Source organism: Fukomys damarensis, unplaced genomic scaffold (genome assembly GCF_012274545.1).
Source record: "Fukomys damarensis isolate Sample0158 unplaced genomic scaffold, DMR_v1.0_HiC HiC_scaffold_19, whole genome shotgun sequence".
In the NCBI taxonomy this organism is placed as follows: Eukaryota; Metazoa; Chordata; class Mammalia; order Rodentia; family Bathyergidae; genus Fukomys; species Fukomys damarensis.
In genome coordinates, this window is record NW_022900931.1 from 54749903 (window position 1) to 54764387 (window position 14485).

General features: G+C 46.2%; 1 protein-coding gene across 1 annotated transcript in view; it reads right to left on the reverse strand.

Annotated features, from left to right (window-relative positions):
• The window catches only part of Rhpn2 (rhophilin Rho GTPase binding protein 2), a 53787-nt gene that overhangs the window by 37731 nt on the left and 1571 nt on the right, over positions 1–14485 (reverse strand). Inside the window, exon 2 of the mRNA XM_010640959.3 lies at positions 562–677. Coding sequence (XP_010639261.1) covers positions 562–677 — 116 coding nt within the window. The remainder of the gene's footprint in view (positions 1–561; positions 678–14485) is intronic.

A 14485-nucleotide genomic window follows, 5' to 3' on the forward strand; every position in this document is an offset into this window, starting at 1 on the left:
GCCGGTGATTTAGCTCAGCGGTTCGGTGGCCTGCTTTGCAAGTGCAAGGACCGGAGTTCAATCCCCGGTACCAAAAAAAAAAAAAAAAAAAAAAAAAAAAAAAAAAAAATAGTTAATAGCCCTTTCATTAGAAAGGTGGACACCGGCAGTAGAAATATCCTAGCCACTCCTTCCTACCTTCTTTTCCCTTACACATTCAACACACATTTACCAAGCAATGACTCTACCCCTGGCATCATGTAGGCAGTGGAGAAACTGTCAAGTCCCAGAGAAAGCTGGGAGGAAAAACTCCAAGAAGACACTAACTGGACTTGCAATGGAGCCGGTTCACTCAGTTAAAGCCAGGTACACACCAGTACTGTCCAGGCCCCTCACGAAACACACAAACAGGTGGGCAAAATGTCTGTCTTCAACATAACCACCCTCTAGGTAAGAAAGGACCCAGTCAAGGAGGCAGCAATAAGGAGAAAGCTGAAGCTGAGAGCAAAGGGCAGGCTTGGGAGTGTAGGGAAGGTGGTATTGGTCTCAGAGGAGTGAGGCAGGGAAGAAAGAGACACCTACTTCAGAAGGTTTTCTGCTCCTGTCCTCATCCGCACAGCCTTCAGGATCTGTTGATTCAAGGCAGCTCTTTGATTCTGCAGTTTGCTCCGGCCAGTCTGTGCAAGGGGATTACATCCCTAGGAGAAAAATAAAAGATGCTCCTTTAGAGGTGAACCACTCTAAAAATGACAATAATGTTTAAAAGAACAGATGTTTAACAAAAAGACAATCTCTTCTGAAAATAAAAGTCAAAGTCAATATAGAAAATAAGTCATTCATATTAATACAACTCCAAAACAGCCACTGTGAATTGGTCTTCTTCCTCCCAATCTATATTAAATGCATGTTGTTATTCTCCACTCCTCAGCTGTGTTAGGAGTCCCCAAGACCACCCGGATGTTGAGATATGTGAGAAAGATTCACAGGACCTGGTATATAGTTGTACTTGTGGCTATGATTCATCATACCGGCTTAATAAGGATGCAAACATAGCTGGACAATAAGGAAGCACAGAAGCTAGAGGAATTGAGTGTAGGTTTGCCTTTCACACTGTCTCCCACCCATGCTGAGTCACAAAGGACACCCTCTTCCCTAGCACCAGAACTCCAGCAACTCTAGCTGGGCAAGGTGGCACACACCTATAACTCCAGCACTCTGTAGGCTGAGGCAGGAGGATTGCAAATTTGAGCCCAGGCTGGGCAACTTAGGGAAACCCTGTGTCAAAATAAAAAATAATTAATCCCGTACTCAGGAAGCTGAGGCAGGAGGATTAGGATGAGCTGGAGGCCAGCCTGAGCTATTTGGCAAGACCAAGACCAGCCTGGACTATATAGTGAGACTTTGTCTCAAAAACCAAAAAATAAATAAATAAAATAAAAGAAGGGCTGGGAGCGTAGCTCGGTGCCAAGGTCCTAGGTTTAATTCCTAGTACCAAAGAAATCAATAAAATTTTATTAGACACAGCAACTCATATGCAATGTCTCTTTCCATATTAGCTCATTAAGAGAATTAACACCCAGAACTTGTACTAGGAGCTGATCACATAAGCATACTCTGCCTAGCAAGTACCAAAGTTTCAGGCTCCCAGAAGGAAAGCAAGTCTTCACAAACCACGCTCTTCGCACCACCAGTCTAGGCACAGTGAAGCACCCTTACCAGCTAGGGAATTGTGAGAACACTCCAGGGGATGAGTCCCAAGAAGGCAGCCAGGCCAACCTTGCCAGCAGGTCTTTTTGTTTGGTTTGGTGTTTTTGGCTTTTTGAGACAGGGTCTCACTATGTAGGTGAGACTGCCCTGGAACTCACTATTTAGCTCAGGCTGGTCTCAAACTCATAGCAATCCTCCTTCCTCAGCCTCCCTGAGTGCTAGAATTACAGGCATGCGCCACCACACCTGGAGGCCAGCAGGTCTTACTAAGGAGAGCAGCCTCAGGCCTGCCGTGCAAGCAGCACAATGGCAATACGGCACATACAGCTTGTCATGTTTTCTCACTTAGTGCTCCATCATGAGATTCTCTTCTATCACAAAGTGCTCCTCAGCTGGGTGCTCTGGGAGGAAGAGGCAGGAGGACCATAAGGCTGAGCTCAGCCTGGGCAATTAGTGACTTAGCAAGACCCTGTGTCAAAATAAAAAATGAAAAACAAGTTGGGAATGTAGGTGGATGCAAAAAAGGCAAAAGAGAAGTATTTTTGGTTTTTTGTGTGTTGTCCTATATGAACTTGGGCCTTACATGTGTCACACAAGTGTTCTACCACCTAATCTACACCCCCTAGTCCCATCTTTTATTATTATCATTATCATTATTATTATCATCATCATTATAGCTACCTAGTGTGTATGGTATCTCCCTGTATTTCTGAACTGCATTTCCCTGATGATGCCGAACACCTGTTCACTGGTGTCAGGTGGAGGTGGAGCTCAACAGGGGAGCACTTACCAAGCATGTGTTCAATCCCCGGCACCATTAAAAAAAGAAAAAATATTCCTCTGCTTGTTTTGGAGGCTACGGCTTAGGGCCCAGACTCTAAAGTGCCAAAGCTAAGAATCCCTGTCTCCTTGGTTCTTGTCTGTGGAATCTGGTGGGGTATGTGGTAAAACTTTACATGGGCTTATTGACCTGCTCTGTAGATTTTCTCTGGAGAAATATCAAGTCAGACCCTTTGCCCATTTTTAAACTGGATTATCCATCTTTCTATTTGTTGAGATCGAAAGCATTATTTCATTCATTCATTCATTCATTCATTCATTTATTGGTACGGGGGATCAAACCCAGCACCACTGAGCTAAATCCCTGGCCCAAAAGCATTTTTTTTTTGGTACGGGGATTGAACTTGGGTCCTTGTAAGACAGGCATTAGAACCACTGAGCTAAATCCCCAACTCCCAAAAGCGTTATTTTTAATGACTGCAAAAGCAAGCATCCCATTCTTCCACGCTGCATGCTTTATTATCAGTGAAGGTAAACACTGTTTTTCCTATCACTTAGATTTCTTCTTCACCAATTATTTGCTTGTTTTCTTTCTGCCCATTACAGTATTTACTGAAGTATTTGAATTACAATGTTTTATGCTATAAAGTTTAAAATCAAAGTTTCATTTATGCCTAATGGTGTTCTCCCCACCCAGACAGACAGAAGCCTGGAATCAGGACCACATTCCTCTGAGGCTTATCTGCAGGACCTGCCCACTGCGCTACTCCCTGGGAGTGGCCCAGAGGGCTGGATTCAGGAGGCTGCCTTAGCTATACACACTCCTAGCCTCCCTACCAGGCCTGCACCACACCCAGGCTTACACCCTAGGGGAGAGGGGTGGCCTATCTGTGGCCCCACTTTCTTAGGGGTCCCTGTATCAGCAGCCTCTGGATTGGCTGTCAGACATGAGTTACATTTCTCCTACAGAGATTTCTCATTCTCATTCCCCAGCAGGTTTCATTATTTTTCCCCCATGCAGGCCCCACCTAGTTTTCCCTGTCTTATGTGGACACTTTCCCCTAAATTCAAACACACTGTATAGACACTAGGAATCCGACTTGGAATGCATCGAGAAGTTAGGACTGTATCTCCCCACCCCACCCCCACGCCCCCATACTGGAGATTAAACCCAGTACGTTCTCACTGAGCTATATCCTTAGCTCTTTTTTATTTTTACATTTTTGAAACAAGGTCTCCCCAAATTGCCTAGGTTGGGCTCAAACTTGATTCTCCTGCCTCAGCCTCCCAAAGTGCTGAGATTACAGGCCCGCATCACCCCGCCTGGCTAAACCATTAAATGATACCTGATTTAAAATTAAGATCCTTTTCCAGATATAAGATAAAAATGTCTTTAATGTTAATTTAATACTAAAGGGTTACAATCATTATCAGTCTCCGTTTCTCTCCTGAAAATTACTATGAAGTGCGGTCTGATTTGACCAAGTTACCTGGTTCACTGATGCTGTGTTTGATTTTACAAATAAGCCTTAACAACTAATCCCATTATGTACATTCCAGGAGATCAGATAAGCAGCCATTCCAGCACAGGATAAGAACTTTTTCCTGCTTCTAGACTTTAACCAACTTCTGGAATTGCGATTCCCTAAGCAGCCCACGGTGGTGGGGTCAAGTTTCTAGGTAAGACATAGGAATTCCCAGGTTAGATCTGACTGAGTAACTGGACCCAAAACTACATTACATCTTACTGACAGGTAGGAATGCTGAGCCCTGCTGAGAATGACAAACACCCACTGGGCAGCCAAGAAACTTCCCTGAGAGGTAAGTCTGTGGAAGACACCCAGAAAAACCCCCCCTGGAATCACCAGGGGTGCTGCGAGTGGGCTTCCTCCCACAGTGCTCACCCACCCATTTCTCCTGCCTGGTTTTGTCTAATAGCAAGGCTTCCAGACCAACCCCTGCAACTCAAGAGCAGTGACGCACTCATGACAGGACATGGAACTGCTCAAAACAGGAAAGATTTGTGCCAGGGAGCATGGAAGCAAGTGTCACCGCAGCATGGCCTGCAAACCAGGGCCACTCACTGAGCTGTCCTGGCCTCATAGGTCACTGCTGACAAGGTCTCACAATGAAGTGAGCCTTTCTTTACATAAAGTCTACTTGGTTCCCTGAGCAGGATGTTTGGGCATTAGTTTGGCCCGTCTTGAAATCTGGAAGGATGGTCTGACAGCTCTCACCCAAGAAAAGCCAAGTACTGAGGAAACTCTCAGCACCACTACTAGCTTGGTGGGTCTCTGCTGGAGTCAGACACCCATATGGACCCCAGTGCAGCATCTAGGAGCCCACGGTCTTGGGGCACAGAGGTTAAGCGAGTTATTAGATACCTCCCTTAGCTCTCTGATGGTTGTAAGGCAGGCACCGCAGCAGCAATGCGTAGGGGTACTGGGGCAGCTCAACTCCCAATCCCAGCCACACAGTCACATACTTCCTGGCTAAGGACTGGCAGCATCACCCCACATCCTTTGGGGGACAGTGATCCACATACACTCTCCCACCTCACGGTCCACGTCGGTCAGAGGTGGTAAATCCCTGTTGATCTCCTTTCGAAGAGGAAGAACATCTAACTCATACCTGGCCAGTCGGAAAATCAAGCCCCTGGCCCTGAAACTGGTTCAAGGATAAGCACATGAGGTAGGGTAATCAAGCATAATCAGAGCTCATCAAGAAGAGGCCCTCCCTAGCTAGCCTGGAACCTAGGAAGAGTCAGACCAGGCAGCCACATTACCACTGGTGAGGGAGCATCTATCCAGAAATGGAACCAACCCAGGAAAAACAGACCCAAATAGCAGCTCTGGTGACTCCATGTAAGTTTCTGATCAGCTGGATCAGAAGCTATTCCTCTGGACTTCTCAGTTACAGAGCTAATTCATTCCCTTCCTTGCCTAAGCCATTTTTCAAGTTGAGGTACACTTTAGGTATTAAAAAAAAACAAAACACAGCTTTTAAGCATATAGTTCAACCAATTTCGACAAATGTATACATTCATAGAACCACCACGGCCATCAAACTATAGAACATTTTCATCATCCCTGGGCCACCAATACTCTGATTATCTATCACCATAGGTTTCTGCCTGTTCTAGACCTTTATAAATTGAATCAGATATCATAGAATGTATTGTCTGTGTCTGGCTTGTTTTGCTTAATATGGTTTTTTTGAGGTTTGGGTTTTGTTTTTATCTTGGGACCCAGGTTCAAACTCAGGACCTTGTGCTTGCCAGGCAGGCACTGTGCCACTGAGCTAAATCCCTGGCCCCTTGCTCAATATGTTTTGAGACTCATCCACGTTGATGCATTCATCAGTCACTTACTTCTTTTTTACTACTGAGTAGAACTCATTTGGAGGAATGTACAGTGGTGTGCCTATTTTATGGTACTCCAAATAAAAAGTCCTAACTACAGGAACTTTACCTAGACTGAAAACCTTTCTTGTGTCTTGAGGATAATCGAATCATTCATCCATTTAAAAAATGTATTTAAGAGCATCCTCTAGCTGGGCACAGTGACTTGTACCTACAGTAAGCTACTGGGGAAGTTGAGCTAGGGCAAATCAAGACCAGGAATTTAAGGGGAGCCTGGACCAGGAGTTTAAGACCACCCTGGGAAACATGGCACACACAAACACACATACACACACACACCAGGCATGGTGGTGCACAACTATAATCCCAGAACTCTGGGATGCTGAGACAGGAGTACTGCATGTTTGAGCTTAGCTTAGGCAATTAAATAAGACTTTGTCTCAAAAAAGAGAGGGTAAGAGTGAGTGGGGCTCAATCCCCAGTACCATGATCACTACCACCGTTGGCAAAAAAAGGAACACGTTGGCAAAAACTTACAAATGTTTAATTTGGGAAAAATGATAGACTCTTATGGAGACATGACACCAAAATGTCCATGAATCAAATATTTCCAAACCCAACCAATGACCTGCTTATTACAACGGACAGGATACACAGTTCTTATCTACAAAATGTTTGCGTATGTGTTGAAAGTGAGGGCTGGTATTTGTATTGGATCTTGAGTTTGTATATTTCTGTGACTACTTTTTATTTATAACAACTTACATTACCTTTGCAGGGAGTGGTAGCACACACTTGTAATTCAGGTACACACCTGTAATCCCTGCACATGGGAGGCTAAGGCAGGAGCATCAGATTGCCACAAGTTCAAGTTCAAGGCCAGCCTGGGCTAAAGAATGGTTGTCTTTTCTCCCTCTTTGGGGCCCCACTCCATGCAGTGCTAGGCACCTGCCTGCCTCTCTCTACCTTGGGACCAGAGAGGCCCTTCTTCATGGCCAAAGATCAACATGTAGCCATTTTCCCAGCAAATTTAGGGCAAAGTCAAAGTTTAGGATCTAAAAGTCAGAAGTATCAGACTGCAAGGTGAAAAGGCAGGGGTGAGGGAGCACCTGGCCAGAGACCCTCATCCAGGCCACAGAAGGACAGGTGTCTTTAGCTGCTTCTTCAGCATAGATATTTGCTTTGCTTTTCTCGTTCCTTCCTGGTTACACAATCCCTTACTCAACTGACCAAACTCTGGAAAATAGAATTGTTTGTTTATGAGTCCAGCAGAGCTGTCAACCAGAAAGCACAGAAATAGCATCCATACCCTGCAATACACACATACATCTAATTTAACTTTTACCACACTGGAGATTCGGGGAAGGTTGGATGGAAAGAAGCTAGCTTTTACATGTCAAAAAAATAAAAATAAAATGGAAACATGAATTGGTACTTATAAATACCCCTCCTGCCCTCCCTGGGTCTCTGCCAGGGGCTGGCTGTGGAGGCCTCAATCCATTCCCACAGGAGTGGGGTAGTCACAACATGAATCAATACTTAGCCATAATCTTGAGTCCTTGTTGCCTAAGCTGGCCTCAAACTTTTGATTCTACTTCCTCAGCCTCCCAGAGTGCTGGGATCAGACATGTGCCACCACACCTGGCTTTGGGTATCTTTTCAACACACCAAATAACAAAGTTTTTACTATAGCTTCCTGCTATAGGTGAAATTACCAAAATGTCCATGAACCAAACATTTCCAAACCCAAACAATAACGTGCTTATTACAACCGACAGGATACACACATGGTAGTTCAGAATCCTTATCTAGAAAGTTCTGAGTATGTGTTACAAGTAAAGGCTGGTATTTGTATTGGATCTCGAGTTTGTATATTTCTGTGATTACTTTTTATTTATAACAATTTAAATTATGTTTTCCAGGTCTGGTGGAATACACCTATAACCCTGACTGTATTCCACTTGGGAGGCCAGTTCAAGGCCAGCCTATATACTACACAGTGAGACACTACCTCAAAAACAAAACAAAGCAAAACAAAATTCCTCAAAAATAGGGCCAGGATTAGGTCAGTGGTTCCACAGCCTGCCTTGTAAGCACAAGGTCCCGAGTTCAATCCCTGGTACCAAAAAACAAACTTATTACTTTTATAATGCAAAAAATACTTGAGAAAAATAGACTGTGAGGTTGTTTTGATCACATACCTCCTCTTTTTCTTCTTACAAACAAATTGAGATCTAGGAATTTTCCAAAGGCCTAGCCATGCTGGGCTTGGTAGCTGACACCTAGGATCCCAGCACTCTGGGAGGCTTAGGCAGACAGATTCCAAATCTTAGCCCTGAATAAGATATTGCCTAAAAATTAAAATTAAAAGGGGCTGGTGATTTAGCTCTCACGAGAAGGTTTTGGATTCAATCTCTGATACTTCAAAAGTAAAAAAAAAAGTTTACAGCCACAGTGCACTCTGATGGCCTCAGTGGAAAGGCCAGAGGGATTCACATATTCACCACTGTCTCTTTGACCCAGATGCTGAGGGAGGCCTTGCTCCCAGCCGGCACCCTCAGCTCCCACTCTGCCAGACACCCTGTCCTCCAGCTGAGCTGCACCTGCAAGTTCCACTGTGCTCTGAGGCCACCTCCAATGCAGCCTTTGTGTCATGAGACTCTGGTAGCTGAGCCAAAGGAGGAAGTGTTGATCGGACTAAAGTCAATGCCTAGCAGCATCAGGTGTTTTGGCGACTGTCCAAACAGCCCCAGGAAACAAGGGACATTTAGGGTTCCAACTCATCACATTGACTCTCCTCTGAGTCACTATGAAAACGCTGCCCTGCCAGAGGACTCTCCTGGCCAGAGCCCCATACAGTGTGAGGTGTGCTGGGGACACCCTGTGAGCTGGGGGGGCCCCAGTGCAGCTGGGCCCCTCACCAAGGCCTCGGACAAGCAGGGTCCACCTTGGCCTTTTGCACCTGGCTGAGACCATAGTGGGATAGCAAGAGTGAGGAGCAGAATTTCCAACCTCCATGCCTCCATTCTTCCCTCCCTCCCCGGGAAAGGAGTGGCTCCAAGAGGATGGGTCCAAACTGCTACAGGACAATACCAGCACCCCAGGAAAGCTACAGCTCACGGTCATGCACCCCCACACACACCATGCCTGGTGGACTTGGCCTATCAGAAGGTTTCCCACACGGTGCATGCTCACAAATGAGACACACAAGTATCTACCACAAAATCGGACCCTGCTAAGATGGATGGTGCAGAGGAAGAACTTGGAGATTCTGGGTTTCAAAAAAAAAAAACAAAAATAGGCCGGGCGTGGTGGCGCATGCCTGTAATCCCAGCACTTGGGAGGCTGAGGCAGGAGGATCGCTGTGAATTCCAGACCAGCCTGGGGCTACATAGTGAGTTCCAGGTCAGTCTCAACTACATAGTGAGACCCTGTCTCAAAAACCAAAAATCAAAAAAACAAACAAAAATAATTCTCCTTCATTCTCTACTGGAGCCTCTAAGAAGCCCAGTGTAAACACGGGCCACGGGCCATAAACCAGAACACAGTGAACCTTGGGGCCTTGTCCAGCCTGCAGGTTTCCTTGAACAAGAAAAATTTCTCCTACAGCTCCTGAGTAAAAACAATGGAACTAAATTCATTTGGGGGCATTTGTGGTCCCGAAGGATGCGAGGCAGAGCGAACAACTGACAATGCCATACTTTGTACTTTCTCTCCTTCCTCTTGTGCTAAGGCCTTTCATTTCGGGTCTCTCAGCAGTCCTGGGGAGACGCTTTCTCCATCTTCCCCCAACCCCAGCCAGTTTTCTCATGGCCATGAACAGGTTTTCCTGAGAAGTTTGAGGACTGGAGCCCCAGAGAAGGGATCTGCTACTATGAAGCAGCCTCACGGAAACCTACATTACTCTGCATTAAACACAGAACACACTTTCTTCTAAGACTTTCAGTAGGGAAAAGTATAAAAATTGAGGAGGGGGGATACACTTCTATTGGTCATCCTTTTAAGAAAGGAATTTATAGGGCCAGGGATTTAAGCTCAGTGGTGCTGCCTGTCTTGCAAGCAAGGACCTGAGTTCAATCCCCAGTACCAAAAAAAGAAAAAAAAAAAAGGAATTTATAGTAATCTGATACTGTTGAAGCCAAGTGTGGTGGCACATGCCTGTAATCCCAGCACCCCGGAGACTGAGGCAGGAGGATCACCCTCAGTTTCAAGGCCTGCCTGGGTTACATAGTGAGTTCAAGGCCAATCTGAGCTACGTAGAAAAACTCTGTCTCAAAAAAAAAAAAAAAAAAAGAAATATACTGTTGAGACTGAGGCAGGAGGCAAATTCAAGATCAACCTGAGTGATTTAGCAAGACCCTGTCTCAAAATTTTAAAAAAGGATAAGGATGTAGCTCAGTGCTCAGCGCTACAAAAGCTCTGCATTGATGGGGGGGGTCTATTTAAGCATGATAAATTTAGTGAGAAAGAAAAATAGTGAAAAGCTAGAGAAAGATAAAAGTATGATTATGACAGACCAGAAAGTTTTCTTTTTTCTTGATTATTTATTTATGTAGGGGGGTGTTGTTACTATTGTTTTGGGGGTTATTTTGTTTTGGGTACCAGGGATCAAACTTAGTATCTTGTGCTTGCCAGGCAGGTGCAGCACCACTGAGCTACATCCCTGGTCCCTGTGGTACATGCTGAGACAGGGTATCACTATGTAGCTCAGGCTGGCCTTGAACTCACTATGTAGCCCTCAACACAGCACTCCTCCTGCCTCAGCCTCCCAAATGCCAAGATTAGAGATGGGTAACACCACACCCAGCTAGTTTTCTTTTTTAAAATTCAGAGATTTCCCAAGTTGTCAACCCAGACCAAGAAGGCAGGGATTGTACTGAGGTCCATGTTCAACATGGGGCTAACTGTTGTCCACTACCTCTGTACAACCAAATCCTTTGCAACCCCAACAAGACCCTGATTATCTTGCAATTTAGGATTCAGGTCCAGTCACCATAAGGGACTTTCAGCAATTTATCTGCAAGACACAAACCAGGCTAAAGCTCTGAACATGGCCCTAAAGCCACCCTAATTCTTGCTCTGTGATGTCAAGCCAAGGAAGCTACTTTCTAAGAATGACCCAAGCTATGCCTACAAGGCATCAGCTCCCAGCTCGGCTTAGCACCCCAGTAAATGAGGCCTGCCTTGAACTGCAGGGCATGGGACCTGGGTATAGCTCAGTGGTACAGCACTTGGCACTTGCCTAGCATGCTTAAGGGTTCAATTCTCAGCACTCAAAAATGAAAAAAAAAAAAGAAAAGTCAAGGCCCAGTGTGTACCAGAATGTGATGAGATCAGGCACAGGGCTATCACTTAAAAATGCTTTTTGGCAGAATGGCATTTTGAAGAAGAGAAGAAAGGGAGAGAGGCATAACAAATAGAAGAGAATGAAAGAGAAGCTTGACTTTAGCAGAGATAATGTGATCACCTGTGTGCAAAATCCTGCAGTCCAAAGACAGGTGGGAGAACTTGTCTTGGGGATGGATTTATGATAGCCTGACTGCACCTCCAGGGTTTGGAGTCCCCACTAACTGCCCCCGACTGGCTCAGCCACCTAAACCATGTAGCAGCTGCTTCTGGCCCTAACCTCACCAGCTGGTTCTCCCCGAATCTCTAAGAATCCACTCACCCAACTTCTTCACTTTCAGCTTTGAAAGGGCTCCCGGATGCTGAGGTAGAGAGCTTCCATAGCATGCACAAGACCATCGGTTGGATCCCCAGCATCTCAAAAATGATCCAAAAAAGACTCTAGAATTTTCATTCCCCTGTGGGGCTGGGATGTAGCTCAGCAGCAGAGTGCGCTTAGCTTGTGTGGGGCCTTAGATTCCATTCCCAGCAGCACACAAATAAATAAAATAAATAAACAACAAACATATAGTAAGCATACCTTGTCTCTTCTCTACCCCCATCTCCCTCCAGCAACCATCGTCTCTGCGCTTCTCCCCTATGTCTGCCACACTGACTTTTGTTTCCCATTCTCAACCCCTACTTTTCTAACAGCCCCCTAAAGGGCTAAATCTAAAACTCTGGGGCTTTTCTGCGGGTCAACCTCACCTATCCACCTACCTCTCAGCTTTCTTCAAACCACTCTCTTGCTAGCCAGCCACTAAGAGGACTGATTATTCCCTTCAGTGCCCGGTTCCTTCACTGGATACCCCAACTTGCTCACACTGGTGCTCCCCACAGCTGCATTTCCAGCAAGCAGCTCTCATGGCTGCCAAGTCCATGGTTGGCTGGGATCATCACTTGCATATCCCACAGGGACCTCAAATCCACCTGCCCCTCCACATCAGCTTCCTGGTTCACCCTTTCTCCATGAGGTGTGACCTGATACCTAAAGCAGGCACTCGGGATTCCTGCTGGCAGTGCCCTCCCCACCATATCCTAGTTACTTCCATCACTGCAAACCCTGCCTGTGCCCAGGCTCCCATCATTCTGACCTTGCACTGAGAGGACTGGACCCCTGGTCTGAGTTAGGGTACAAACTGGTGAGAAGGATGGGTGGTCAAGACTGTGCTGACAAAGCACTTTAAACTCATGGACAACATTAGCCTGTATCAGAGTAGGAAGGACAAAGATGACAGAGATTACCAGAGGTTAAATCCCCTCTACTCCTGCCTGCCTGGCTCCACCGGGGCCTTTCCACCACCCCAACCCTCTGACACCTCCACTGTCAAAGTCTCCCTCTGAGAAGTATCTCAAATGTCTTGGCCTGCTTTTAACACTTTGATGATTCCTTAAAATGAATGACTCAGAAGTAGTTCCCACTTACACCTCCACACCCCCAGAAGGTTCCCCCACAAGCATTCACAATCCTGTGCCTTTGCCCAAGCTGTTCACTCTGCCCAAGCTGTTCACTCTGCTCTTCCTTTCTTTCTTCACCTGAATAACACCCACATGAATAACACCTGTCACTCAGTGAGTATTTGTCTTAGGTCAAACTGGCTCAGGTCGCAAATCAGGAAAGATTCAAATGTCAACACCTTTGCTTTTCTTCATACAAAGAACACTCTTTGGATTGGTATGACTTAGACATAGCATAATAATCACTACAAGGTCTAATTTTCTAAACAGATGCTTCTAATTGTACAGCAGTGATTTATCTTATTTTGCACTCATTCAGCACCTGAGAAACTGTATATAAAAGACACCCAGCTGTGCATCGTTTTTTGGCTTCCTTGCCATCCACTGCTCCCCACCACCACCAAATCCTCTCCTGGGACTCAAGCCCTGCAGTGGTCCCACAGGAAAACCTGCTCTGGGAAGCTTGGGACCCTCACTCCCAAAGGTATTGCTCCATCCTTCCTCACCCACCCCCTGCCAATTCCCCTAGGTGCTGCTGGAGGTCGATAAAGCCATCTCTTCATAGGACAAACAATCCAAAAAGGGACCTCAAATCCCAGAAAGAGGCAGCAACTTGTCAGAGGCCATCAAGCAATTCTGTGGGGGTGGCAGTCAGGCCTGGGGCCCTAGGACTGACATCTAGGGATTTCAGGCCAAGCCATCTTCTCCAGTTCTATAGCCTGTGATCCTCTGTCCCAAATGCCACACATAATTAGAAGTTATAATCCTGTAATTCTATGATGACATCTTTGAACTTAAATATACTTCAAAACAGCTTTTTTTTTCTTTTAAAGGTAAAAGCAACATAACAAAAAAAAGGAGCTTCCCTATTAGTCTCTGCATTTCCAGATTCCCCTCCTGTCCTACCGTCACTGCCCCTCATCAGTGAGCAAAAACTCAAACTGGTCAGTGTCACATGGGAGGAGAATGATGCCAAGACCAAGTAGCAACAAGATAGGCAGGCTGTGGAACAAATAAGAATTGATTGTCCTGTAGGAAACAGTTTCACTTCCCTATTTATAATTATGCACCGTGCCTTCGATCCTATCTGCTATAAAAATGTCAACGACAATCTCTCAACCCACCTAGTCATCACTGGCCAAGCTCCAAAGGCTATTTTTAAACTCATCAGGACCTGCAAGGAGGAAGGTGTGGAAAGTGTCACTGTGACTTCCAGCTCAAAAGCATCTTTCCTGGCCCTGCCACCTGTGGGCTTGCCCAAACCCCCAGCTGACCCTGGTCACTTGGTGATGGGATGGGGGGAGGTGGAAGGGTGTTCTGGGGATCGAACCCAAGACCTTCCTACTTAAGCTATATCCCCATCTTCTTTTTATTTGTTTATTTTAAAACAGGGTCTTGATAAATCGCTAAATTAGCCAGGCTGGGCCTGAACCTGAGATCCTCCTATTTCAGCCTTTCAGAGTGCTGTGAGAACCGGCGTGCGCCACCGGGCTCAGCTCTGGGGTGGGCTTTGGGGGAACTGAGCTTAGTTCCAGAACGGGAGGCAATGGGGAGGGCCGAGCCTTGGAGCCCGCACTCGACCGCCGAGTCTGACAAGCAGATAAATCCGCTTTCGCATAAAGTAAGAAGGGCCGAGACCACCGCGTTCAGGCCCTTCAGGGCGACCCGGGACAGGCGAGTGGGCGGCGCCCGAGGTCCCTTTCCACAACCGCTGCCCCTAGGCCGTAAGAAGTCGAGGAGGCGGACCCTGGAAACACTGTGGAGGAAAAAGACGGCCAGCCGGCCGGAGTGGTCGCTCGGGCGCAAGCTAGGCTC